At 43.4% G+C, this 26476-nt stretch overlaps 1 protein-coding gene across 2 annotated transcripts in view; it reads right to left on the bottom strand.

The window, feature by feature from the left end:
- Positions 1–26476, bottom strand: part of WLS (Wnt ligand secretion mediator) — a 100636-nt gene that overhangs the window by 27642 nt on the left and 46518 nt on the right. For both annotated transcript variants that reach the window (XM_031041691.2, XM_006728411.3), the window contains 2 exons: positions 6382–6506; positions 910–1071 (listed from right to left, as the gene is read on the bottom strand). In XM_031041691.2, the coding sequence (XP_030897551.1) occupies positions 910–1071; positions 6382–6506 (287 nt within the window). The remainder of the gene's footprint in view (positions 1–909; positions 1072–6381; positions 6507–26476) is intronic.

Raw genomic sequence — 26476 nt, forward strand, 5'->3', positions numbered from 1 at the left:
AAGATCAAGAGCTTTAACACTCATAGCATATACTCTCTTCATGTTCTCCCTAGCCCCTCCTCAGGCATTGCAGAAATCTAAATAAAAGGCAAAAAAATGGACCCACTCTATAAACAGGAATCATTAAGAACATGATCAAAGTTTTTTCTCTAAGGTTTTTTATTGAAAAATTGAGACATTTTAAGATGCTAAAGATGTTGGGACTGGTAAAATGTGTTAAGGTAAATCTATATAGTGGAATGCTAAACAGCACTGCAAAGTATATTTATATTATATTCACAATATACTATTAAATGAAAAAGGGAAGAAGGCAGTTGAGTAGGATCTTTTTTTGTAAAGGATATATGTATCTATCTATATAGAAGAAAATCTATAAGGATTATAGGATATAAGAATATATCAAAACCTCAACAATGATTATTTCTCTAAATATTGCAGGTCATTTTTATGTTCTATATGTTTACTTGTGCTAATTTTCTACAATAAATATGCACTTCACATGTGACTTTTTAAAGATTAAAAAAAAAAAAACCAACCTCCTCCTCCATGTTCTATTTTTCACCTGTTAAACAAATCAAATGGAAAGAACCTAAAACACCACTACTCCCTTTTAACATTTGTGCTTGCAAGGTGAGACATGTAAAAAAAAACATTACTTTTTATCTTGGTGTTATTATGCAATCATGGCCATTATAATAAAATCTTAAATGGGCATAATAATTGTATTACTTTCCATTGAAGCTGTCAGCCATCATGGGCATGTTATTTCTATTTCTCGGGTGAAGTAATGGACACACAGAGACATCCAGAGTGAGCCGGAGTTCCCTGACAACACACATGCCCACAGACCAGTGTTCTGAGCCCGTGTTCTACTGTCCCATGCTGCCTGGATCCATTAGATTCACTTACCACCAACTGAATATCCTTTATTTCCCCAATCCCAACGTTGATTTTCTTCTTCTCATTCACAGGCAGCCGGATGTTCAGAAGGTAGTACTTATGAGCTACAGACCCGATTTCCATGAAAGGAAGGACATCACATTCATAGTAACGGCCCTCATACTCTGGGGTCTGGAAGAAGAGCAGAGGTTTGAGGCAGAATCACTATTTCCAATAGACTATGTCTAAATTGTCTCACCCTTGCCTCACATCAACAGTGCTAAAAAGCTAACGCTTAAAGGGATACCTTAGGGCTACAGATAACAGGGTGAACTGGAGGCATGGTGTCCATTGGCTGCTCCTCACCGCCCCCCCCCAAAAAGCCCAGCCACATGTGAGGTAGAACCAGAAATTTTATTTTTTTAAGATTTATTTATTTGACATAGAGAGAGAGCACAAGCAGGGGGAGCAGCAGAGGGAGAGGGAGAAGCAGGTTCCCCGCTGAGCGGGGAGCCCGATGTGGGGCTTGATCCCAGGACCCTGGGACCATGACCTGAGCCGAAGGCAGACACTCAACCGGCTGAGCCACCCAAGCGCCCCAGGAACCAGAAATTTTAGATAAAAAACAGAAATCTCATATATCCCTTAACACTTCCTCAGTTCTTCAGTCCTCATTAAACCTCACATGAGACTAAGCTGGTCTCCCAGGACTACAAGGGCTTTTTATTTGCAGCACATCACTGGAGACCTCCAAGGCTGTATGGACCGGTCAACTTCTGAAATGTTCAGGAGGAAGCCCTTGCTGATGTTCATCACACTCTTAGATGATGGCTAGTTATTTTCACGGTTTTGGTCTGAAGGAAGCTACAAAAATGTGAAAATATCTTTTTACTGATTTAATAGAAAAAGAAATCAAGGAGCACTTAGAATTTGGGGAAGATAGAAGGGATAAAAGGTAATGTGAGATTAGTTTATTAGAGATGCCCATTTGGGATTTTCTGCCTAACTGCCCAAGAGGTAAGATGGCAGAAGGGAGCAGAAATTTTAGTTAAACCAAATTTAGCCCAATTTCTAGAACACCTCTTAGACTTCCTGCCAAGGATTGAAGAGCTACTGCCCCGAGCATGGTTGTGGGAGATTAAAGAGTAGGGGTACAGGTTGCTTTTAAAAACTAAATTCTGCTCTGCCTCACCAGGACTCCTGGCTATGTGTTCCTGCCAAGAGGTCAGGGTAGGGGAGTAAATATGGGCATGAACAGGCATGAGCTTTAGCAGCCAGGGATTTTTCCCTATAAAAGAGATGAGTGTCTGCCATCAATGTAGGGTTTATATGCCAGCTTCACTATTTGCTGGGTGTACACCTCTTGATCAAGTAAGGGAAGACCTAATTTGCTCTTCCTAAACCTATATTCTCAGGGCCAACATCAATTTTTTTATATCTTCAGAGTAAAAAGTCCAGTGGAGAAATCAGAAGGAAGATAACAAGGAGTCTGCACTTGTGTATGAAGAGTCTCTGACCCTTTTGTGATCTTGGGGAGTTCTTTATTGGACAGTCAGAGTGCAATACACAGAATTTTGTATAGAGACAAAGACAAAAGTAGAGGTAGAGCAGGCTAGAATCTGGATTTTACGCTTCCATTCTTCCCTTCCTCACTCACAGCAAACATTACTAATCAATCATGATAGTTTTTCATCTTCTAAGTTTTGAGGGGCTCTTTCAGAACTATTAGTTGACTACACTTGGCTTAAGAGATTTTAAAAATTCTTGTGTAGAAAGCTTCCTACTTCTTTCCCAAACTTCAGCTGCGGACTGGATGAGTCTTCCTCTATAGATTCTTTCTCTCTCCTCTGCTCCTTTCTTTTACACTTACAAATCAGGATGAGTACTGGGGCTCGAACTACTGACAATACAGTAGAGTCTCTAATTTGGCTTCAGATTAAGCTGCATTGAGGAAGCTGATTACCCTCTGTGGTAACAGCATGAAAAAGATTTTCTGATATGTTTTCATTGAGGGTCTTGTTTTATTTCTACAAATTTGAGATTTTGAGAGGGAAGGGAATAAAACTTACTTAGTCTAATGCCACTGACTTGATTGTGTTTCTCACCCAAGGTCCCAAAGTAGTAGGAGTACTGGGTTGGGGACATGGGTCTTCCACATCCAGCCTCCAACTCTGATGGAGAAGAGGACCCTCGAGTACAGCAGGGAGCAAAGAGTGATGTTGCCTCAGACATGCCTAATTGCAGGCACGGTGCTGTGGTAAGGAAGGCACCGGACTCCATGCCAGGAGACTTAGAATCTAGCCCAGACCTGGCCCCCTGCTGGGGGAAACATCATCCACCTCATTCAGCCTCACTTGACTCCTAAGCAAAACAAGATCTCTGCGGTTCCTTCTAATTCCCCATCATGGTTCTCTGGGTGTCCTCTAGTTCCCTGTCCTAACAAAGAGGGTAACACTACCACTCCATGCGACAAATTTACCAAAGTTGAACAAATTAGACACATCAGATTCTGGGATCATGGCCTGGTCTACCTGGTCTTGGGAGACAAATTTACTGTATCCTGTTGGGGACTCTTCCTTATGCACGGAGGTTCTGCCAGTATTTAGGGCATTTAGGAAGAAAGACACTCTCCCTCCCTTCCTTTCCCCCACCCCCCTCAGCCCTCCCCCAACTCCAGCATGAGACTGGCTAATTAGGACAAATTACAGCAGGTGGCAACTTGACTCCCCCCGCCCCCGACTTCACAATCCACCAGGGACTAAAAAGCTTTAAAGCAATTTCTCATTTAATCTTCAGACTCAAGACTAAATTTCACTGCAATCAAAAAGCAGAGATTTGATGATTCATTTCCTTCACACTTTTCAAGGTTTAATATCTTTCTTGAAAGGGATCAACACATCTTAAAGATAATTAAGCAGCCATCATTAAGAAGCAGTTGCAGACTTCTTAATGACCTCCCCTTCACTCTGCTTCTCAACACCCTCCAAGCGCATAAGGAAGGTGAGAAATGACTTTTCCCTTTTCCGAGGATGAAATTCCATATCCCAAGGCTTTATATCCTTTCACTTAGATATCCAACCAGTCTCACTTCTCAAAGATGCATTCAACTTGCAGTGACAGTTAGAAAGGTTTTAATTAGGGGCGCCTGGGTGGCTCAGTCATTAAGCGTCTGCCTTTGGCTCAGGTCATGGTCCCAGGGTCCTGGGATCGATCCCCGCATCGGGCTCCCTGCTCGGCAAGAAGCCTGCTTCTCCCTCTCCCACTCCCCCTGATTGTGTTCCCTCTCTCGCTGTGTCTCTCTGTCAAATAAAGAAATAAAATCTTTAAAAAAAAAAAAAGAAAAAGAAAGGTTTTAATTAATTTCCCCCATTGCATGCAAAGATCTGAAAACATCAGATATTCCTCTCCTGTTACCTCCAGTTTCTCTCTACCATTCATCTTCCCCTGCAGATTACCCCCAAGCGCCTACCCCAAACAATTCCAGATGACTTTTTTGGGGGGTGGTGCTATAATTGGCAGCCAGCGGAGGATCTAAGGCAATGACTTTTAAATTTTATCGAACTTGGGGCACCTGGGTGGCTCAGTCAGTTGAATGTCTGACTCTTGATTTCAGCTCAGGTCATGATCTCAGGGTTGTGAGATGGAGCCTGCATAGGGCTCCGTGCTCAGTAGGGAGTCGGCTTGAGATTCTCTCTCCCTCTGCCCCTCCCCCAGCTCGAGTGCACATGCTTGCACACACACTCTCTCTCTAAAATAAATAAATAAATCTTTAAATTTTATTGAATGAAAGAGTTGAAATCCTATTAAAACACAGATTCCTTGGTCCTATGCCTTGAGATTTTGATTCAGAAGGTTTTGGGTGTGACCTGGGGATCTGCAGTTCCTACAAGCTCCCAGGTGATACCAGTGCTGTTGGTCCTCAGACCACACTCTCCCCTAGGAAACCTGGGGAAGGGAGAGTTAATAAACACCAGGTGCCCCAGCAGGTCCTATGTATAGGGTGTATGGCTTGCCCACAAGAGTCCTGGTGGCCCACCTGGTTTACATCCCCTTTCATTCTCAAACATATCCTGGAGTGGGTATTGAATAATAAAGTCACCCTGCTGATGTTCATCATCTCATCTAATCCTTATAAAGAATCCCAAGGCAGGTATTAGTATTCCATTTTGCAGATATGCAAATGAAGCTGGGACAGATTAACTACATTTGCCAAAGGTCATATAATAAGTAAGCGATACAGCCTAGAACCGGAGCCAAGCGTGTGTTGCTCCAAATCCACACTTTTACCTAATGTTAACACTGTGAACCTGCCCCTCCCCATCTTACTCCTCTTGGGGGTAGGATGGACAGCTGGGGCACGGTACTCAGTAGCTTCAATGTGCTACTCCTACCATTCCACAGGAACCCCAACTTTGCAGTGAGAGGGAAAAGTGAGGCCAGGAAAGGCCAGTGCTAGAAGAGGAACTAAACTGATCAATGCAGCAGGTACTACAAAGCTGTCCAAATCCTTTAAAAGGAACTGACCTGAAAATACCAAGTGACAAATGGCATAATCAAGAATGTGCTTCAGTGTACTTCACACACAAAAAAATGAGACCATTTCTGTACCTGAAGGGACATCAGAGATCACCTCTCTGAGGGTGCTCCATGTCAACACCCTTGAGGAATGTGGGTAAGCATGAGTAACAGAAACTATGGCTCCATTTTATCTTCACAGAAACTTTCACAACTGGGGGCTAAGTAAGGTAGGGGAGTCAGCATCTCGGGAAGGCGTGTGTGCGAGGACAACACTTGCCTGAAAAGGGCCCCTGGCTAATTGTGACCTGGTCCTTATATCATCGAATCTTACTATCCTCTGAGGGCCACTGGGTCCATCTTTGCATTTTCATTTATGAGGAATCATAAAATTGCCAAAAAGAAAACATCTCCCTATTTTCAATGCAGGAGAGTAACCTCCCTCCCATGGGCAGCTGAATGAGTCCTTCTGGAAGAACCAGAGAAGGGAGACCCTTAAAAATGGGTTGGAAGACCCAGGTCTCAAATGAAATTAAATTTCCTCCCTCAGGGCCTCTTTTTGTGTGTGGTGTTCACTGGGATTTTTAGTCTTTGTACCTGCACATTAACTCTGGCAACAAAGAGATGCCTAAGAGACAGAGAAGCAGATACAAGCATTGATCCAATATGAACAGATTCTCACACCTCAAAATAACTTAGCAACGTTGTTCAGACACTCTCAGCGCTTAAGCAGAGAACGAAGAGTTTATTTTTATGGAGGTATTTCTGAGAAACATCTACATCACTTCAAACAGACGTTCTTCCTTCCTGCGCAGGGACGTAAAATCTCTGCATTGCCCTTTTCTCTATTAAGACAAAGGATGATGACTAACCCTTGTGGGTCATGCATACTGAGAATAAGGAATGTATCTATGAACTGTAAAGTAAATCTCACGTACCCGGAACCCAAATAAAAACCCTATCAACTTAGACATCAAGGCATCCTACCTTGGGGGATGTAAAGGTACATTTGAGTTTCCGGGGCACTCGCTCATGGGCCATTTCAGTCCATTCAGCAAACATATCATCACGGTAAGCCAGGGAAACATCCATGGAAACTTCTGCATTTTCTCCTGCAAGAGAAAAGATGCACAATTCCAAAATGGCATCTGGGAATGTATTTTGGTAACAGCTCAAAAATTCTCATAGGCTCTGCCATGGAAACCAACAAAAGAAACATATTAGTTCCTAACAAACTCCAAATCCAAGTCTCCAAATCTGAGAACTTAAAAGTCATAGGGTGAATGTCAAAGTTAGATGTTCAGTCCCTTCCATTACCACTCTGCAAGGAGTCAAAGAGCTTCCACTTAAACTCCTCCAGAGACAGGGGTCTCACTGTCTCTGAAGCAGCTCAGATGGTCAGACTGTGACTCATGGTCAGCACTTACCTTCCTGAGACTTGCAACACTGGTCCTAGGTCTGCCCATAAGAGTCCCATGGAACGTGAGATCCTTTTTCCACAAAAGTGCCTTACGTACTTGAAACCCATACTTCATCTGCCTGTGTCTTCTTTCCTCTCTGATAACAATTTTCCAACCACCCCTCAGAGACATGATTTAAGTACCTGTCTTCTGAACATACTCTAGTCTCAAGGCATCCTTCTTAAAATTACTCCCCAAGAAGCTCTCAAATATGGGATCTGTTACTTCTCAAAAACTCAAGACCCATCTGCAAATTCTGGGGAAAGTTAATGTAAAAGATGAAGAGTTTTTCCAAAGTTAAAGACTTATACATAGAGGCGCCTGGGTGGCTCAGTCATTAAGCATCTGCCTTCGGTGCAGGTCATGATCCCAGGGTCCTGGGATCGAGCCCCGCATTGGGCTCCCTGCTCCGCGGGAAGCCTGCTTCTCCCTCTCCTACTCCCCCTGCTTGTGTTCCCTCTCTCGCTGTGTCTCTCTCTGTCAAATAAATAAATAAAATCTTTAAAAAAAAAAAAAGACATACACAGATAAGGATCTAATAATGAGCATGTAATTGTGCAAATGAATATTCACACGTACTTCCATATCAGTAAGGACCATAAGTGGGTTTAACTCACCACAGAACTCATTAAGAAGATTAGATTAATGAAAATCACATCTATCCATTTTGTCTGTTTTATACTGTGCCGAGCAAGTTCAAGAACAGAAGAGTCTTAATGGGGCAAAAAAAAAGCACAGATCACATTTCCAAAATGACTGGAGAACCAGCTCTCACTGGCGTTAGGAGATGGGGCTCAATTCTAAGCTCTGGAACCTGAGCACATAACAGTTCACATGGGGAACAGTTAATAACTGCTGTCTGGAAAAGCAGGGCTTTCTATCCACTGGCCCAGTGTGACTTGAAGCCAGTTGGACAATGTGAACCCCAAGTTGTCTGAAATCCAGAAAGAGAAAGAAAGAATGCAAGAAAGGAGGAACTTGAGGCCACTTGGATTTAGATGAAACCCTCAGTGAACATCAGTGCCCCGCTATTTATTGGTAATATTTAAATCCTCACACACAGTGAATTGGCCATTCCTCTTTTCCTCCTCTCCCTCCTGAAATACCACAGAAACAACAGTAAAGGAAAACCAAGGACATTAAATCACAAGGGGAAAAAATGGTAATGACATGAGCAGACCAGAGAATGCAACATTTTTTTTTTTTAAATGAAAAATAGATGAGGTAGGGCTTCCTGACAGCCACAGGAAGGGGCACAGCCTAAATTGCTACAGAACAGATATTCTGGAAAAGTGAACCATTATGTTCAACAGACATCCAAGGCACTCAAAATCTGAAAACACCCATGTTGCAGAATGCAGAAAACACCAGTGAGGTATGGTGCTGATAACAGGGTAACTGGGTTGAAGTCTGTACACAAAAGTCATTGGACCTCTAGCTCTTCTGTCTCTTCCCACCTCTGCAGACTTTGAGGGGAGACTCTGGACTTGAAGACACCAGGCAGTGCAGAGACTCAGGGCTGAAAACAAGGAAAATACGAGTCTACACATAAGAAACTGTGGGACACTCAGCTCCACAGAAGAAAGGCTCCGAGTTTGTACATCCTCTTGGTTGGGGCCCAAGCTGTCCAGAGATGCTCCTCACTTGACAGCCTCAGCGGTCAACAGAATGAACCAGCCGAAGCTCTAATATTAGGCACCAAGCTACATCCTTTTCATTTCTAACACTGGCATTAGAAATTGGGACTTTCAGCTATGTTGAAAGAACACTTCCAGAACCACAGGCCTCAAGAGTACAAATCTGAAAAGCTATAAAAGAAGTTATCAGTCCTTGGAGCCCCGGAATTCAGAGCACCACTGGCCTTGGACATCGGCAGGAAGGCCCTGAATCTGGGGTCCACATTTTAAAGGGCTCTGCTGTCTGGCCCTATTCCAGCTACCTTCCTCACAGGAAGAGAAACCCTCAAGTGAAAGGGACATGCCCAACCAGAGCCTAACCCTTACCCCTACTTTTAGAATATGCTCTAAGAACTCAGACCTAGGGCGCCTGGGTGGCTCAGATGGTTAAGCGTCTGCCTTCGGCTCAGGTCATGATCCCAGGGTCCTGGGATCGAGTTCCGCATCGGGCTCTCTGCTCCTTGGGAGCCTGTTTCTCCCTCTGCCTCTCTCTCTCTCTCTCTCTGTCTCTCATGAATAAATAAATAAAATCTTTAAAAAAAAAAAGAACTCAGACCTATTTTTCATGGCCTTGAAGGGCTGAGGGTCTTCCCCAGATCTGGCCTCCCAACGTCAACTACACAACCACTTAAGCACTCCTGGGCTCAGAAGTGGTCAAAGGCTATTGTTAGTAGGATACAGCCAGATATTGAGCACAGAGGTTGGGGTGTCCACAACATAGCACTCAAAGCTCCTTTTTGTAGGGGATGGAGCCAGGGGGAGAGAGCCAAGGTGTTCAGAGGCCCACACTCCTTGGTCAGTTCCATTTTGGTTCAGAATTCCAAGGAGTCCAAGAATCCTAAATTCAAACCTGGCTTTCCATTTCATTATGAAGGTAAATTTGTTACACTCAGATAACAGAACTAATTTGGCTTAACATTTTTGCTGGCCCGATTTATCACTTTTAAGTATTCAGACATATGACAGCTATGGTTTCGTAGGCACTCTTGCCCTGGGCCCCACAAACATTAGGGATGAGCCTCATTCAGAACAGGTGCCTCAGAGAGAGGGAAGGCCAGGCAGACTCACCTCCTGGCCTGCTCCCAGCTTTAAGAGTTATTCCCATCTGTTGGGAATCCCTACAGGAAAAACTGTTTTAAAATATGCCATTAAAAGCAAATGAATTTTAAACACTGCTTTCATGTATGATTACTCTGTATTTAGCCCCTATGACTTCCGTGCTTTCATTTAAATTACCTCACTTAATGTTCCCAACAAACTCTATGAAGTGGGCAAAGGTATTTCCTTTTGATTAGTGAGTGAGCTGAGGTCCTCAGATATTAAGTAATTCGCCTGAGGTCATATTGTTGTTGGTAACAGGAGGTAGACAACTATTTTGAAATTGCCTTAAAAAACAATCATCTTTTTTACATTGCTCAAAGAAGACTGACTACCTTATGATGAAAACAGCCCATCAAACTAATCACAAAAAATGAATATGTATGCTCTGTGCAGACACCCTCTGCTTCAGGCCTCACACCCATCCAGTGGGGAAGAGGTTAGTAAATGGCAGGGCTGGGACTTAAACCTGGGTCTGCATCACCCCAGAACCCCACTTCCCTCTACTACCTTTGTTGGTAGAAAACAGCAGACTTTCAAAAGAAACTTAACAGGGGGCGCCTGGCTGGCTCAGAAGGTAGAGCATGCAACTGTCGATCTCAGGCTCAGGCCCCACACTGAATCAAGCACTGTGTGCAACGGGCCACTCAACTCTAACCCAACACCCTTCGCAGCTTCCTGCAGGAGAGAAATAATGTGGCGCTCCTCCCAGGCCATGCGCGTGGCTTGTAGTGTGTATGGAATTCTCTCCTAAGCTTTGAGGTGAAGAGCTGCTGAAATCTACACAGCGCCATTTCAGAAAACTGGAAAGTGTGACGTGACACGAAGTCACACCACAGCCACCATAAGGCAGGTCTGGGCAGTCTCACCAGACCTTCTGCTCTTGTCAAGAGAAGACAGAAATGCGAATTGTTTTAAACCTCTCTCAATTTCTAAATGTCAGTAATTAATTCACTAAAAACAAAAATAGGCTAAAACAAAATGAAACAAACTCTCTGTGCAGTTCATCTAATAAAGTATCAGGTGACCTGAGTCATACGTGGAGGGGACACTTCATACAGCCTCCACATCACCATTCTTCTCTTTCCATTTCACCATCAAGTAAAGTTCTTCCTAAAGCTTTCTATTATTGTTCATGAACTGTATCCCATGTTCTGCCTAATCCGCACACATCCCTTACTTCCTGTGCAGTCTGGGGCAGGTGTCATCCTTCCTGAGGTAGAGAAGTCAAGACTCGGAAAGCCCCGCCTCTAGAAACATCAGAATCAAGCTTCTAGAGCTTCATGAACTGTAGTCCTATGCCTTTTTGCTGTCTTTCATGGTGTACTTAAAAAACAGAAACCACAGGGAGAATGGCAGGTTCAAGTGACCCTCTCTCGCCTTCCCTCACTGGACTTTGTGATATCACTGCCACCCCCCCCCCCCCAACCCCCTCGCTGGGATGGATGCTCAGGCTCCTTACCCTGTTAGAATAACATTTCCCTCCTAGGATTCTGGGACCATTGAGTTAGTTACCACATGAAAAACTGCTTAGAACACTGCAGAAAGCATGAAGGACTAGCTACTGTTTTTATCATTTTATTAGGGAAGTGAAAGTCTTATGCCTACCTTTAATTCCAAATAAATACCAGGTTTCAAGAACATGGAACTTCCCACTATGAATCCCTATCCAGACCTGGAACACAAAACTCAGAAACAGGAAAGCACTGGGCAGAGGAACCCAGCAAAGCTGTGAAGTCAGCCACCTGAATCATTTTCCCTTCTGCCGCCAATGGACTCGGAAATAAAGTTCAGCTTTAATGACTATGTTGCATGTAATAAAACACTGGTTTCATGACTCCCGGGATACTGCGTGGGCAATATTGCCCTCCCTGCCCCCACACCACCCCCAGAGATAATGAAAGTGAAAAATCCAATTTGCACTCCCTGGGAGAATGGCAGGAAGGCCAAGTGTCCTTGTTTTACCAGTTCCATAGGGTAAAGCGGTAAGGTATCAATATAGGGCATTTATAGATTTGGAACACAGTTTTCTACACATATCCCAAACCAGCAGCTTTGCTATCCTGTGGGCTGTCCAAGCTTCACATTTCTCAAATGGCTTTGGAGACACATTTTGGTTGGGTGGAAAATGCATTTAGAATCCTGGGAAAGGAGGTGTGGGAAGATACTGTGGTTCTTCACACTTACTATTTCCATCCTGTTACAGAGGTGGTGCTCTGACATGAGGAAATCTGCACTCCAGGGTTCTCTAGGTGCAGACTCAGACTGCTCTAGAGTATCATTACAGGTGGAAAGATCTGTGCCTTTCTGTATTGGGAAGCACCGACCAATCATATCCTTTGGAATCACGGAACCTTCTCAGTTGAACTGCCCTGCCCTGCATTAGAAAAGCATTTGCCAATCAAATCAGTTTCCAAAGACAAGTAGAAAGCCAGAGAGGAGAGCATAAGCCAGAAATGGTTGGGGAGACAAAAAGGAAGAATCTGAGCGCCCCAAGAAATCGAGGGCAGCTGCTTAATGTTAAGAATGGACGCCGGTGGGGTGAAGCAATGGAAGATGAGGCTTCACTGAGGAAGCGATCAGGATGCTTCTCACTTAAGACTTTTTGAAACTGGCATTTGCCAGTACAGAGTTTGCAGGCCAAAGAGATCTGTTTTGCAATTCTATCTTTACGACTTGCTGGATGAGTGACCTTGAGTAAGTCTCACTTTCCATGTATGCAAGATGGAAATAGTGGGACCTTCTTCCCAAGGCTGTTGACAGGACCACTTGGTACACAAGCACTTAAACATACTAGTTTCCCTTCCATCCTGGTTCAGGATGGTTGGGTTGACCAATAAACTGGAAACAAATGGGAGAAAAGGGAGGGCAACCTGCATGAAGAGGAAATAAAGAATTATTTTATGGTTGTCCGAAGCTTTTAGGTTCCGTGAGAAACCTTGGTTTTCCTAGGCCCTTGCCCTGGGAAAAAACTAAAGAAATTTCAAAACGCTCACAGGCATTCCCACATTCCATCGGGGAGCTGCTAGTCACCAAGGATTGTTTGGGTAACCTCAGAAGGAGGCCGCACGGATGAGCCTCCTCCCAGCCTCCAGCAGACATATAATCTGGGGTTATTTATGCCAGCGTTCCTACCCCAATCAAAACCTCTCTGACCTGGCTTGTATTTTCTTGACGCTTTCAATTAAGGAAATAACAAAACCAACCCTGTCCTACATCCATGGTTAGGCCTGGCAAAAATGGACTCAGCTAATTATAAATTTGGCCCTGGCTCTTAAGATGCCCTACAGGCCTGGGTGTGCACAGTTATAAAAATGAATGAGTACAATTATTTCGCAAACCAGCCTAACAGTTTAGTTCACATTATCGCTCTCGTTTGTCTCTATCACGTCAAGCGTTTGCATTTGGGAGAAATATTTTCCACGTGTAAGAAGACATTTTTCTAAGATCGTCAAAATGATCCCTTGCTATATTGCGGAGCACCATCTCCTAGTTGAAGTAAGCAGTCTGAGATACGCAATGGGGAAAACGTTCCTCACACTGGGCCCTTTGCAAAGTGACATCTTGGAAAACATCTGCTTATTCCTATGGTACCCTATTGTACTACTTTTAAAGGCTGTACATTTGGAAAAGTAGCTGGGGATATCAACTGTTTTGTAAACAAATGGATCTGAAGTACCACAGGCTATAGAAAAACTACATCCGTTGGTGTGCACGAGGTCGTAGAGTAGCTCCCTCCTCTTCTCACTCTCTACGCTTGCCCCGAGAGGTCTCATCTGCCGCTGAGATACCAGTCCCCTTCTCAAGTTCAGATTTCTCTCCTGGGTTTCAAATCTGCACACTCACTCCCCATGGGATGTCTCTACTTCCATGGTTCAGAAAGCCAAACCACCAAAGTTGGTAAACTCTCTGCTCATCAAGTCTTGCAGATGTATTGCCCTCTCTCCCCTCACTGTCACTCCTCTTGCTCAAGGCCACCATCATCTCAGGCCTTAAATAACTCAATCAAATGCCCCATTCCTGTCTGTTCTTCACACTGTAGCCAGGGAAATGATTTCTAAAATACTTTCAATGCCTTTACAGGGTCCACCTTAAAAGGTTTAAAAGTTGAAACTCCTTAAATGGCAAAAAAGGCTAATATCTGGCCCCTGGTTGGCATCCTAGGTTCATATCTTAGGAGTTCCGCCCCATTCCTGCCACCTGGGCGGCAGGTAACCTTGAGTGTAGCTCACCACTCCACCTCCAGCCTTGGAATATGGGTGAGAGCTCAGGCTGGAGAGAGACACAGCCTGGAATCGTAGCTCACCTTAGCCACTTGGTGCCTGCGCAGTGATGGGCGAGTCACTGAACTTTTCGATCTATAGATGAGGATGAGGCTAATGCCCATCCCCTGTGGTTGCGAGGATCAAATGAGATCAAGTGGGAATTGCTCAGCACAGCCCTGGCATACAGTAAACACTCAGCAAATGCTGACTGCTATTTTAAGGCTGCTACTCAAGGTTACCTACCCTGGTTGCCCTCAAGGTGCCTGCTAGCACCCCAAATTTTAAAAAGGTGTCCCCTTTGAGAGGATGAATTACCAGAAGGTTCCTTTTCCTCCGGGCTGTAGACAGTACTCTGCAGCTCCACTCATACCAGACTCCTGTTCATCTTCTAGAATTCCACAGATTCACTCCCAACTTCCCTCATTCACTAGAACTTGATGAAGTGCCCCTTCTCTTACTTCCACAGTACCCTGCGCATCCAGCTCTGTAACACTTATCTTACGATGGTGCAACTACCTCACAATTTCTCTCCCTACCCACCTCCCACTTAGACTGAGAGGTTCCCGAAAGCCAGGGACTGCCTCTGTCTCGCTCACAACTATTATCACCCGTGTCTTTACATGATGGATATTCATGAAGTATCTGCCAAATTAACATCATCCTTCTTTCTCCAAATACTTCTATGACCCCAAATTTCTTCTGTTACTCCATCGCTTCTATATCCCACATGTGTGGTCCATAGTTTGCTCTGTTCGGGTGGCATTCATTCTTTCCCCAATGCCTGCGGTCCTTCCCCTACCCCCACACACGTGCACACATACACACACACCCATCCCTCAGAAAGAAGACATTCCTCAAATTTGGCCCAATGGTCCCATCAGGGAACAACGCGCCTGTTCCCCAGGATGGGATGGAAGGGGAGCTTTTAAGGAAAGTGATCCTGAGGGAGGTCCTGTCTCCTTTCCCCCTCTCTATCTAAATTATAATATGGGGTTGCACTAATATTCTGCTTGAGAGGGCTCGTCGGGGCAAAGGAGGAAACAAGATGTAACCTCAGGGGCTAGAAATCAGAATTCTCAGTTTAAGGATTAAGCAAAGCAATAAAAAGGTTGGCCTTTGAGGTATATATCGTGCCTGTTCCAAGTCTGTAGGGATAAGAGAATGGATGAGACTACTTGCAAGAGAAGAAAAATTGTATAGCATTCATTGAAGTATAACATGTCATGTCTTTGGTAATCTACTCAAGCCTCCTTTGCCAGGTTGAAAGGGAAGCCTATGAGGAACTAGGAACCCAGAACAGCTGGTGTTGCCAAGACAGAATCAATATACCTCTGAAACCTCTGATGCTTATGGCCCATCCAGTCCAAATCCTTCTTTCATCCACCAAATATTTTTAAGCACCTCCTCGTTTCCATCAATAGTGGGGGATAACAAAGACATACAAGGTAAAGTTTGCCCTTAATCGTTCATGTAAAGTAGGGAAGGCAGGCATAAACACAAATAAGTATAATCACATGTGGTTGGTACTACATTTGAGTACATATAAAGTATACAGTCAGCACAAAAATGCCAAGAGTGCCGGCTAGGGGGGTCAAAGAATTTAGCACAGAATACATGATCTTTTGGATCACCTCATCCATAAGAGGTGATATTTAACTGTGACTCACAGTTTGAGTAAGAGTTCATTAGGTAATGAAGAGAAAGAATTGCAGGCAAAGGGAGCTGCATGTATACAAAGTCACAGAAGCATAAATAGTGTCCTGTAGTCAGGGAAATGGAGAAATCAACTAATTCAATATGGCGGAAAATGGGAAGAAGGCGTGGAGAACAGGCAAGGCTGGAGAGCAGAGGGTGTGATGACAAAGGGAATAAGCTTGCTCTGAACACTGTCAGCATTTTGTTTAGAGAGATGTTTAAGCACAGAGACCTGGCAGTTGTGTGAAAGGCAGACTGGAATTTGGTAGGGGAAGTAGGGTAGAGAGATCTAGAGATCACTGAGGCCCACTGCACTTCCACAGTTCTCAGCATGCTTCGGATTACTTACTCTCCTAGAAACTATCACCAGAAGGACCCTCCCTGTTTTCCAAGTAATTTGAGACTCAACAATGAACCAATCTTTGCCTAACAAAGCTGGAGAAATCAGAACCATCCAAACTGGCAAGTGTTAAAACACAGGGAAGCAAATATGGCAACAGCTCTTTCCCATTTGACCATAATCAACAGAAATGTGGAGAGAAAACAAACTTGACAGCCAAGGGAGGAAAACACACAGTGGGCTTCTTTGCTTTCTCCCCAGGACTCCATCAATGCACAGAGCATTTAGATTAGCGGATTTGATGGTTACAAAAATCTACCTGCCTCCTCTCTCTCCCTCTCCCTCCCCCTTCTCTCTGAAAGCAATTAGAGAAGAGAGCTTCATTCACACTGAATCTAAAAATAGATGATGGCAGAGTTCAGAGACTGACAGCTGCATTCTCATACAGTAACCAGGAAAGGAAAGGGATGGCTAATTTAACTTAACAACTTCCAAAACAAACAGTGCTGAAGTAGTCCAGGATAAAGAGAAAACACAAAGGTCAGTTCTTCAAAGAACTGGAAGAGGAATGGGGTCACACTGTGGCAGTTTATTAGTCCTCCCCAAATCCTGATGAAATCAGCTAAGTATTTTGCCCAGATCTGCCCAGAGTCCTTCAGACAAGAGCGCTGGCAGATGAAGCTGCTAAAGGAATCCAAGCAAGATCAGGCGGAAGGGCCGTGACTTGCCCTCTTAACTTCTTCATGCATCACCCAGATACCCACAAGCTAAGAAAGTCGCTATATTTTCTAGATAAGATAAATGAGCGCATCTCCCCTGCCGCCCCCCCCCGCACCACCACCACATCTAAATCCCACTGCCTAGCCCGGGACAGGGGGGAACAAGGAAAAGTTACCCAGCAAATAAACCAGAATCCTTAAGAGGGAGAAATCAGGTGTCTAAAAGGAGTGGCCATTTCTTTTCCTCTCCGGGGTCCTAAAGTGTTTTTGTTTCTGTTCTCATGCTGGCCTCCCCCGGGAGGGGATTATGGTTGGGCTTCAAAGAAACAAGGGCATGCTTGTGGGCGGCAAGCAGGGTCTCTGCGGCGCTGGCTCCCAGGGCTGGCTCTCTGTCGGAGCACTGCACCCCAGCATTCCCGCACCGCACTGCCTCCATCGCCCTGGCGACTAAGCTGTTTCAACAGCTGGGTTATTGCTGGAGTCAGGCCAGTGTTCTCCACACAGAGGATTTGTTTCGCGAGGCTTCTGTGGGGAATTCAGGATTTGGGGCTCTCTTTGCAGCTCAGGTCCTACCCTTGATCAATTGGCAAGGGCCTTCCCTGGACTCCAGCCCCAGACAGCCATGGGACCATATTGGGCTGCCACCCAGCTTTCCAGGAGATGGACAGACTCGTAAAAGCACAAAGGGGGGGGGGCGGGGGGAGGCAATGTGTCCGAGAGAGAGAAGCAAAATCAAAAACCACCCTTGGCTGAGCCCCAGAAGACCCCCACTGCCCCTCCCTCAACAAAAGGCACCCGCACTAACAGGCTGCTTTTCCTGCTATTCCCTCCTGCCATCTCCCTCAGTCTCTCCTTTGAAATAACTTCTCTTTCCTTTTAGGTGTTATTGGCACCCCCTCTGCCTCCACAACACGAAGTCCAGGTAGCTCGGCCCTCAGCCCCCAGCCTCCCCTTCTCTCATCACATCACGTACACTCATTTATGTTCCCGTCACCTCTGAGGTAAGTGGAGCCTGCTGACTTATCCCCTCACTACCCCAATCTCTAGGCTCTGTGCCCAGCATAGGAGGCACTCCTTTACTAACTGCTGAACAAACCACCCAAAGCCTTTGCACTGAGGGGTGACTCTTATTTCCTGGGGGTGGGACCAATTTCATTTCTAGTCCATTCTAGGCTGCACCTAAGAGCTGGATTACCTGCTCTCTCTCCTGAATTCGCACCAAAAGCAATCGGGCTATCTTTTCTGATATTGAAGAGATCCTAGAACTGTTGAGTTTTCTTATAAAGAAGATATTGTATTTTTAAAAGAAATAAAAGGATGATTTCTAAAAGCTCCTATTTGTAAGTGCCTACATTTTCAGATGTGTAGACATTTTCAGATACATCCATGCCAGCCTGATACGGATGATCAGCTGCCGTCTCAACATGAGGAAACTGAGGCCCACGCTCCTACTGCTAGTGCGGGAGAAAGGCAAAATATGAACCCAGGGGTGCCTGACTCCGCAGCTCCACAGCTGTTTGCCATTATGTCACACATTCATGGAGTGAGGAGACCAGTTTCTTGTTCTAGGTAAAGCCACTCATTAGCTGTACAATTTGAGTAAGTCATTTATGTATTCTTTCATTAATGACTGAAGTTGGATCCACTAAGGTCCTTCTGGTTCCAACATTCCACGAATGTAGAAATCCTAACACACCATCGACTACCAAACTACCTTCTGCTCTTGAGGCACTGCGGCAAAAACAAAGAACAATAAAACAATCCCTGCCCTCAGGGCACTTGTAATGTCTTTAGTGACAAGGGATAAAAACTTCAGTCTGACTAATATACGAGTTAAACCACACCAAATACAAAAACACCAGAGTACAGAGCAGTACTTGAGAAAAACACTGTCCTAACTGGAAAAGGACAATAGTACATTTCAATAATGGCTCCTCTCCCCCCCAACCCCCCCCTCAAAATATCTTTGTGCTGCCAGCAGGAAAAGCCAACTACCAGAAGGGATTCCATCTGTTTCACGGGAAAGCTTTGTTTCTCACAAGTTTCGTAAAGGAAAAAGTAGGCTAGAACAAGCTTTTTATTTCCAACCCACCTTTTCTTCATTCCCATGAATGAGGAGGGGATACAAATGAAGGCAGGCAGCCAGGGAGAAAAATAATATGGCTGGTGGTTCCTGACCTCTTGGATTCCTGCCGTCAGAGAAGCCTGAGAGGCAACATTTAATTGTGGAAAAACCAGCCTTGCTCTTCTCTTATCTTTTTCCTCTGTGACTTAAACCCACAATTACTGGCAACCCCTAGATTCCGAGTCACTCAGCTGGTGGCGGCAGCGATTGCTGTGTCTGTAGCTGAAAGCAAAAGGGGAGTCAGATTTTACCTGCCTCGGAAGGCAGCCTTGCACGAACAGCCCTAACCCAGCTTTACGACTTCTCCCATTAAAAAGTTCACAGATGCCCTCCCGTCGGGAATACCACCATGCGAGAAGTCCAAATGGGGAAAAAAAAAAAAAAATGCAGTTTCCAGCTGCTGTATAATACAAAGGACAAGCTATGAGTCTCGAATCCTGAATTCCACATTTTATTTCAGCACTAGAAATGCGATTTTTCAATTTCTTTTCTTAAGGATCCAACTCCAAATTTCTTTGCCTGGCCCTCACTGTAACTCACCAACAGCCCCCTTAGTCTTTCAGGAGCTTATCTTCTCTCTCCAATACGGAATTCTTCTGCAGCCTAACAAATGGGCTCACTGTCCTTCACATACCACGTGTTCTTTCACAGCATTTCACAGTGGGAAAATAAGGATCTTAGTCCTGACTTTCTCACCTGCAACCCAGGTGACACTGGAGAAGTCACTTCACTTCCATAATTTCAGTCTGCAGAGCTTCAAAAGGTTGTGTCCCAGATACTTCTACACTCATCTTAAAATTATAATCCTATCCCAAAACATTTTAATTTACATGCTAACATGTTTATAGTCAAATGTCATTAAACCATGCCCTGTGGGCATATTCTCCCAAGGATGCTGAAAATTTTCCACATCTTCTATTTTAGGGTGTTCACCAATTGCTTAAGTGCTGAACAATATGTAACTTGAAGCTCATGGGGTCTATCTAGATCATGAAGTTGGAGCTCTTACCTTGAGATTCATAAACCTCTGAATCCCATAGATAACCTCTGGGGATTCAGTTGAAGAACTATGAATACAAAATGTGTGAATGGGACCCTATGCACATTTTTCTCCCACGGTCAAGTTCTCTGATCCAAAGTTAAGAAACACTGTCCTGAAGTAACTTTCATTACTGCTCCAAAGCAAATGGCTGGCAACAAAGACAACGGTCAGCATCTCTGGTATAAGAGTACTTTGTAAAGAAAAGGCCACCCAACATAAGCTATCACTGTGGTCATCATTACGATTCTCTCCACCCCAACCAGCTTTTGCTCGATAACTACCAGTGACAGGCTGCTCCATACCTGAAGAGACAACTCCAAGTATGTGACAGCACCTTTTTGTTTTAAGATGCTGAATTTAAATATTTTCAATCCTTACTTTTAAAGAAGATATAATCTTGCTTGTTAGGTTAGGCCTGGGCTTTCCTTATGACCATAATATGAATAACAGGTAAGGCAGGAAAGATACGTTCACCGGACAATTATTTTAGGAAATAACCAAGACCAGAACAATTTAAAAATTAGAACCTCCTCTTGCTTTAAAGAATTACTACTACCTCTCCAACCAAATTAGCACTAACTTACCAACCTATGGCCAGCAACCACCCAGGTCCTTGTTTTGCACACTCAGCCTTGCTGCGCTTCTTTCTGCTCTTCTATGTTCTCTCCAGAACTCACACTCCTCCTCTCTGCTCAAGTCCAAGAATAATAATAACTCACCTTTACTGAGCATTTACCACGTACCAAGCACTTACTGTGAAAAAGCCGCAAGTATTATTCTAGTTTCATCCTTAAAACAATAAGGATGGCACTACAATTACCTCTATTTTATACATGAAGAAAATGAAGTACAGGAAGTTCATTAACTTAACCAAAGGGGTCACGAAATTTAGCCCAAACACTTTGGTTTCCCTGAACAAAATACAGCTTGGACTGTTCCTTTGCCATCATATATTAATTTTTTTTTTTAAAGATTTTATTTATTTATTTGAGAGAGAGAATAAGAGACAGAGAACATGAGAGGGAGGAGGGTCAGAGGGAGAAGCAGACTCCCTGCCGAGCTGGAAGCCCGATGCGGGACTCGATCCCGGGACTCCAGGATCATGACCTGAGCCGAAGGCAGCCGCTCAACCAACTGAGCCACCCAGGCGCCCCTGCCATCATATATTAGATAGTCACAAATTTCAACATCTTCTGGAAGATTCCACCCTTCAAGACTCAATTAAAAAAATTACCTTTTCAGTAATCATTTCCCCTTCTTTGTTCATGGAATACTCTGGGCACTTAACACTGAACACAACGGGGTAATTTTTTATTTCTTTCTCTCTGAACACATTAGTGTAATTTTTTGTTTCTTTCTCTCTGGACTAGATTGTGAGCTCCTAATTAATTATTATGAGTACATCTTGAGTATTTATACAGCCTGGGGCTATGCTAAGTATGGAGACAAAAAGATGAACAAGATACAGTCCCTGCTCTCAAAATTCTGTCTTGCAGGATAGAGAGAAGTAAACAAAGAAGGGCCATGAGGTTTTTTGAAATTGTAGTATAAAGGATAAGGACTTAAAGTACGAAAAATGCCAGCACATAGTAGAAGCCCAATAAATGACCACTGAATGAATAAAGGAAGTTGGGAAGAGGACCTCAGAAGCTGGACTGTTGAATTAAAAGATCCACCTTCCCTTTATGAAAACTCTTTGAGGTTATTTATACACTGACTCACCTAAAAACTGCTTCCTGTGTTGGTGTCTATGATACATTTTTTAATGTCAGACTAAAAATACACTTCCAGTACACCAACCCTGTCTGCCTACCCAAGGACTAGAAATGAACACAAGGTAAACACATAACAAAAGAAAATACTAGAAAACTCACTCATGTCAACACTAAGCTCACCCACTAACAATGGGGCATCTTCTAAAATGGTTCATACTTGAGGGTCTGTGAAGTCACCTATTTACAAAGCTGAAGGGATGGATACTCATAAGGTTTTTACAAAGCCAAAGAATCTGAAGTGAGTCATGGACTCTCAGCAAAAGATAGGACCTCAGGGGTTATCTGGTCTAATTTCCTACTCAGAATAGCTCCATAGCACTACAGATGGACTCAGGAGTACAGTGCCTTGGCCCCACCCCGAGATCACTTTTGCCTACAACCCCTCTATTTCTCAGCTGTGAGACTCTGGACAAGTCATTTAACCTCTCTGGTCGTCAATTTCCTCTCTCTGCCAGAGGGACCTGTTGAGATGATCAGATGAAATAAAAGCAAAGTCTTAATCAGAGATGATTTGAATCCCAATTTTGCACAAGCGAGAATCTGATTGCTCTCCTTGGGTGAAGGGCCCATCCTAATCCAATCAGCTATGGCTGGAGCCCTGAGCTTGTGACCAGTGGCCCACTCAGCAGGCACAATGGAAGCTCACAGTCTGAGAGAGGGCAAATAGGCAAGTTCCACGAGAATATGGCATGAAGCCAAAGCAAATGGCTGGCAACAAAGACAACGGTCAGCATCTCTGGTATAAGAGTACTTTGTAAAGAAAAGGCCACCCAACATAAGCTATCACTGTGGTCATCATTACGATTCTCTCCACCCCAACCAGCTTTTGCTCGATAACTACCAGTGACTGGCTGCTCCATACTTGAAGAGACAACTCCAAGTATGTGACAGCACCTTTTTTTTTTTTAAGATGCTGAATTTAAATATTTTCAATCCTTACTTTTAAAGAAGATATAATCTTGCTTGTTAGGTTAGGCCTGGGCTTTCCTTATGGCCATAATATGAATAACAGGTAAGGCAGAAAAGATACGTTCACCGGACAATTATTTTAGGAAATAACCAAGACCAGAACAATTTAAAAATTAGAACCTCCTCTTGCTTTAAAGAATTACTACTACCTCTCCAACCAAATCAGCACTAACTTACCAAAGCAAAAGAGGAACTGGAACCATTTCTAGCATCAGTGTGCATACAATAGGTAGATATTAAGGGAAATTTTTTTTTTCCCCAAACGAAGAGTCCCTGGCACTTTTGCAAGTCGAATTCGGCTTTAACAGAGGGTTTTCCTTCTCCCATCTAACTTATTTTTGCTTTGAAAAGCATAATCCAGAAAACAGTTTTTCTTCACATTTTCTTACGTTAACCAAAATAAAGATAGGATTCTCAGTAAAATAACCTCACATTAGCTATGTGATGACTGACTGGCATTTAATCACTGACAGGAATACCCCAAGTTAGAAGAGGAGGTAAAAAAAAAAAAACAAAACTAAAACCACCTTACATGTAGTGGGGGTGCCATCAAGGAATCTGCCGCTGCTAGCTACTCTGCTATTCATATTCTTCATTGATGTCACCAGGATTTATTTTAGTAACCAGGATATACTTGTTATGGATGCAAAGAGAATCTCCTCGTTTATATTCTAAACTCAGAGCAGGAAATCAGACACGTGGGTGATCTGCAGCTGTGGCACTATAAATATATTATAAACGATAAACACTATAAACAGATTCTAGACTGCACTACATTCCCTGAACTACAGATTGGGAGATTTAAAAGAGAAAAATAGAAAACACACCATTTTAGAAAGACCAGGGACACTTCTGTCCAAAAAGGTTTGGGTGCTGGTTGGTAGAAGGCTCACTGGCCTTCATACGGTAGTGTGTCTGTTGCCACATACCACCCACCTACCTACGTGGTTAATGTACAACGAGGAGATCCTGCTTTGTCTAGGGCCAGCCGTGCTATAGGGGGCCAGTATCTCAGGGTATAAGGTCTTCATCCAGGAAATTAAAGCATTAGCCCCTTTAACATTTTGGGATCAAGTAGCCAATTTGAAAACTCGACAAAAGCCACAAACCCTCTTCCTCCAAAAATACATACAATAAATACGACTGAAATTTTATATAGAATACCAGGGGGATTGCTTGGCCCTTGAAATTGGAAAATACACCCATAGGCCTCTCCTCGTTAAAGATTACTAGACTAGCAGCACTCTAAAGTTCCTTCCAGGGCTCAAAGTCTGCAATCACACAGTTGATGTTTAATAACAGTTACTGCAAATTATTTAAACCAGATGAGTGGTTTGTTATGACTAGAGAGTGACGTATTATGATCTCCTTTCCATTGTTAAATTGACCCATAAGCCAATGGATGACTGGAAGGAAGTAGGGGGGACTGGATATACCAAACGATAAACATTAGTTTAAAAAATTGTAGGAAGGTTTTAGAGGAGCCCAACTCTTTCTAGGCTGTATTTCTTTATTTGGATATACATAACATAACACAAAACCTTTGTGCCAGATAATGGAGATCCAGAGAGTTTTATAGTGATGTTGTCCAAGCACCGAGCTTACCAATAATCACACCCAAATAAAGCGAAGCCAAAGGTTCCCATTTTCCTGCCAATATAAACTTGTTCACAATGGTTAATTCCAGAGTTGTGCCTGAAGAGTCCCTCAAAGGGAAAGATAATCCATAAACGAAAGCAAACAAAGATGATGTCCCTAATCTCCACTATCCTGGGTTAATCAACAAAATACAGTCTTCTCCTGTGATCTTAGTTTCTTTCTAACCCAAGTCAGTAAGTAAGACTGATTTATATTAGAAAATTCTAGGTTCTCGCCTGGGTTTGAAGGGAGCATATGACTCCAAGAAAGCAGATTGGCCATATAAACCCATCTCAAATACTGACAACCTACCTTTTACCCACCTCTGCAAACCTTATCATATTTAAGTCTCCTGGATCTTTCTGGTGTATTTTGAGCTTTTTCAGTTTATCTTTTTTGGGGAGGCGAGGGGAGAGGGAAAATGTGAGGTCATTTCTGCTCATATTGACTCCAATTAAGGTAGATAAAGAAATTGAAAAGATAACTTCCAAAATACTCGTGACACCAGCCTGTAATAAAAACTATCCAATCAGGGGCAGGTGGTGCAGTTGGTTAAGCCTTGGACTCTGGGGCTTGGGTGGTGATCTCAGGGTCTTGAGATCAAGACCAGCGACGAGCTCCACATGGGGCTCCACACTGGGCAAAGTCTACTTAGGACTCTCTCTCCTCCCTCTGCCTCTCCCCCACTGCCCCCTCAAGTAAATAAAAAAATCTTAAAGAAAAAAAAACTATCTGATCAGAAATGTTTCTTATAAACAGAGACTGTAACATGGTCATGACTCAAAGAAGGTCTCTTTTGAAAGGAATGGGAGAGTAGAATTAGATTTCTTCCTAGTAGTTGCTACAACATATTTTGTTAAAAAGGACTATCTGATAAAGCATGGAAATCTAGCTGCATGAATAGCATTGTACCAATTAGCTGGTGTAGTTTCATGGCATAAGGAGTCCTCTCCCCCATTAAGCTCTCTTCGTGGACTCTTCCCAAAGAGGCATCTGAAAACAGAATTAAGAACCACGACTCTTGCTAATGGCCAAGAATAAGTTCACGGACTTTCTTCCTTCTGTAAATTCATCCCTAATCATTTTAGATAACATAAGTTTGTTTGTTTGTTTGTTTGTTTACAGTTAACAGACTGTTCTTTTATCCTAATTGTCTTCATGTGATATCCAAATGGAAGAGCACCATCACTCTGTAAAAAGACAGGACTCTCAGCTATGTAACTTGAGAACAGGGTAATGTTATCATTCTAATTTTTTTTTTTTTTTACTAGAAATATGTTTTACAGGAATGTTTTCAGCTTGAAAGAAGAAAAATCACTTGTCAGTTATAGAAATAATTCCATCATTTCGTGTAGTCATTCGCAGTAATGAAACAAGCAAGTAAGACTTAATACTCGATCCTAGCGTACAGCACAGGGCTCAAGGCAAAACATAATGACTTCATTACCTAAGAAAAGAATAAACAGGCTGGCTTTTCCTACCCCACAGCATTCTCCAATATTTTTTCAGCCTAAGGAATTTTTAAACCCCTTAAAATTCTAGATTTACTACTCAACACAGATCAATCCCTCTTCAGGCTTTCTGCCAATGACTCTCAGTGCTTCTATTTCAACAGCCTGTAGATCTGAAAGCTGGGTAGAGACATGTCAAAAAAAAAAAAACTTTCTTTGATCTCTGCACCCAGGTTCCTCAAAAGAAGCCCCATGGAGAGTCTGAGGTTATGCTAAGTATGTGACTTGCAGTTGTAATCAGTAGAGTGACATTCCTTTTTACAAGTAGGCACCATCTTAGCCAATCCAAACCTGTCTTTCACAAATACATACATAAATTGAGTGACTGATAATACACTTTAAAAAGAATGAGGTACACCCACTTTGGAGGATATTTTCAAATAACAGAATTTGGTGTCACAGAAAAATCAAAGCCATTTTTCCCAATGATTAACTATATATCCAGATGCCAGATGTTTCAGCTAACTTTTCTCTGACACCCTTTTCAGGGTACTCACACTCCCCTCCATTTCCTCTTTGTAGTAAAAACTGGAGTCCTATGTCCCTTACAACTCTACAGAAGCACCATGCTTGTGCCCTGACAAACAGGTTAATTTCAAGCCTTTGAAATATTCAGGAAAAAGTTAGCACTGACCCAATCACAGATTTTGACAGACAGGTCTGCTAGGAATTGGTCATTGCTATTCACCAAAAGGTCAATTACTCCTGCTTCCAAGCATCTGTAAGTCTCCAGATTCCCTTCAATGGGCTTCCCCTCTCCAGCTCCAAC

This window comes from Leptonychotes weddellii, chromosome 4 (assembly GCF_054177405.1).
Source record: "Leptonychotes weddellii isolate Sample4059 chromosome 4, ASM5417740v2, whole genome shotgun sequence".
In the NCBI taxonomy this organism is placed as follows: domain Eukaryota; kingdom Metazoa; phylum Chordata; class Mammalia; order Carnivora; family Phocidae; genus Leptonychotes; species Leptonychotes weddellii.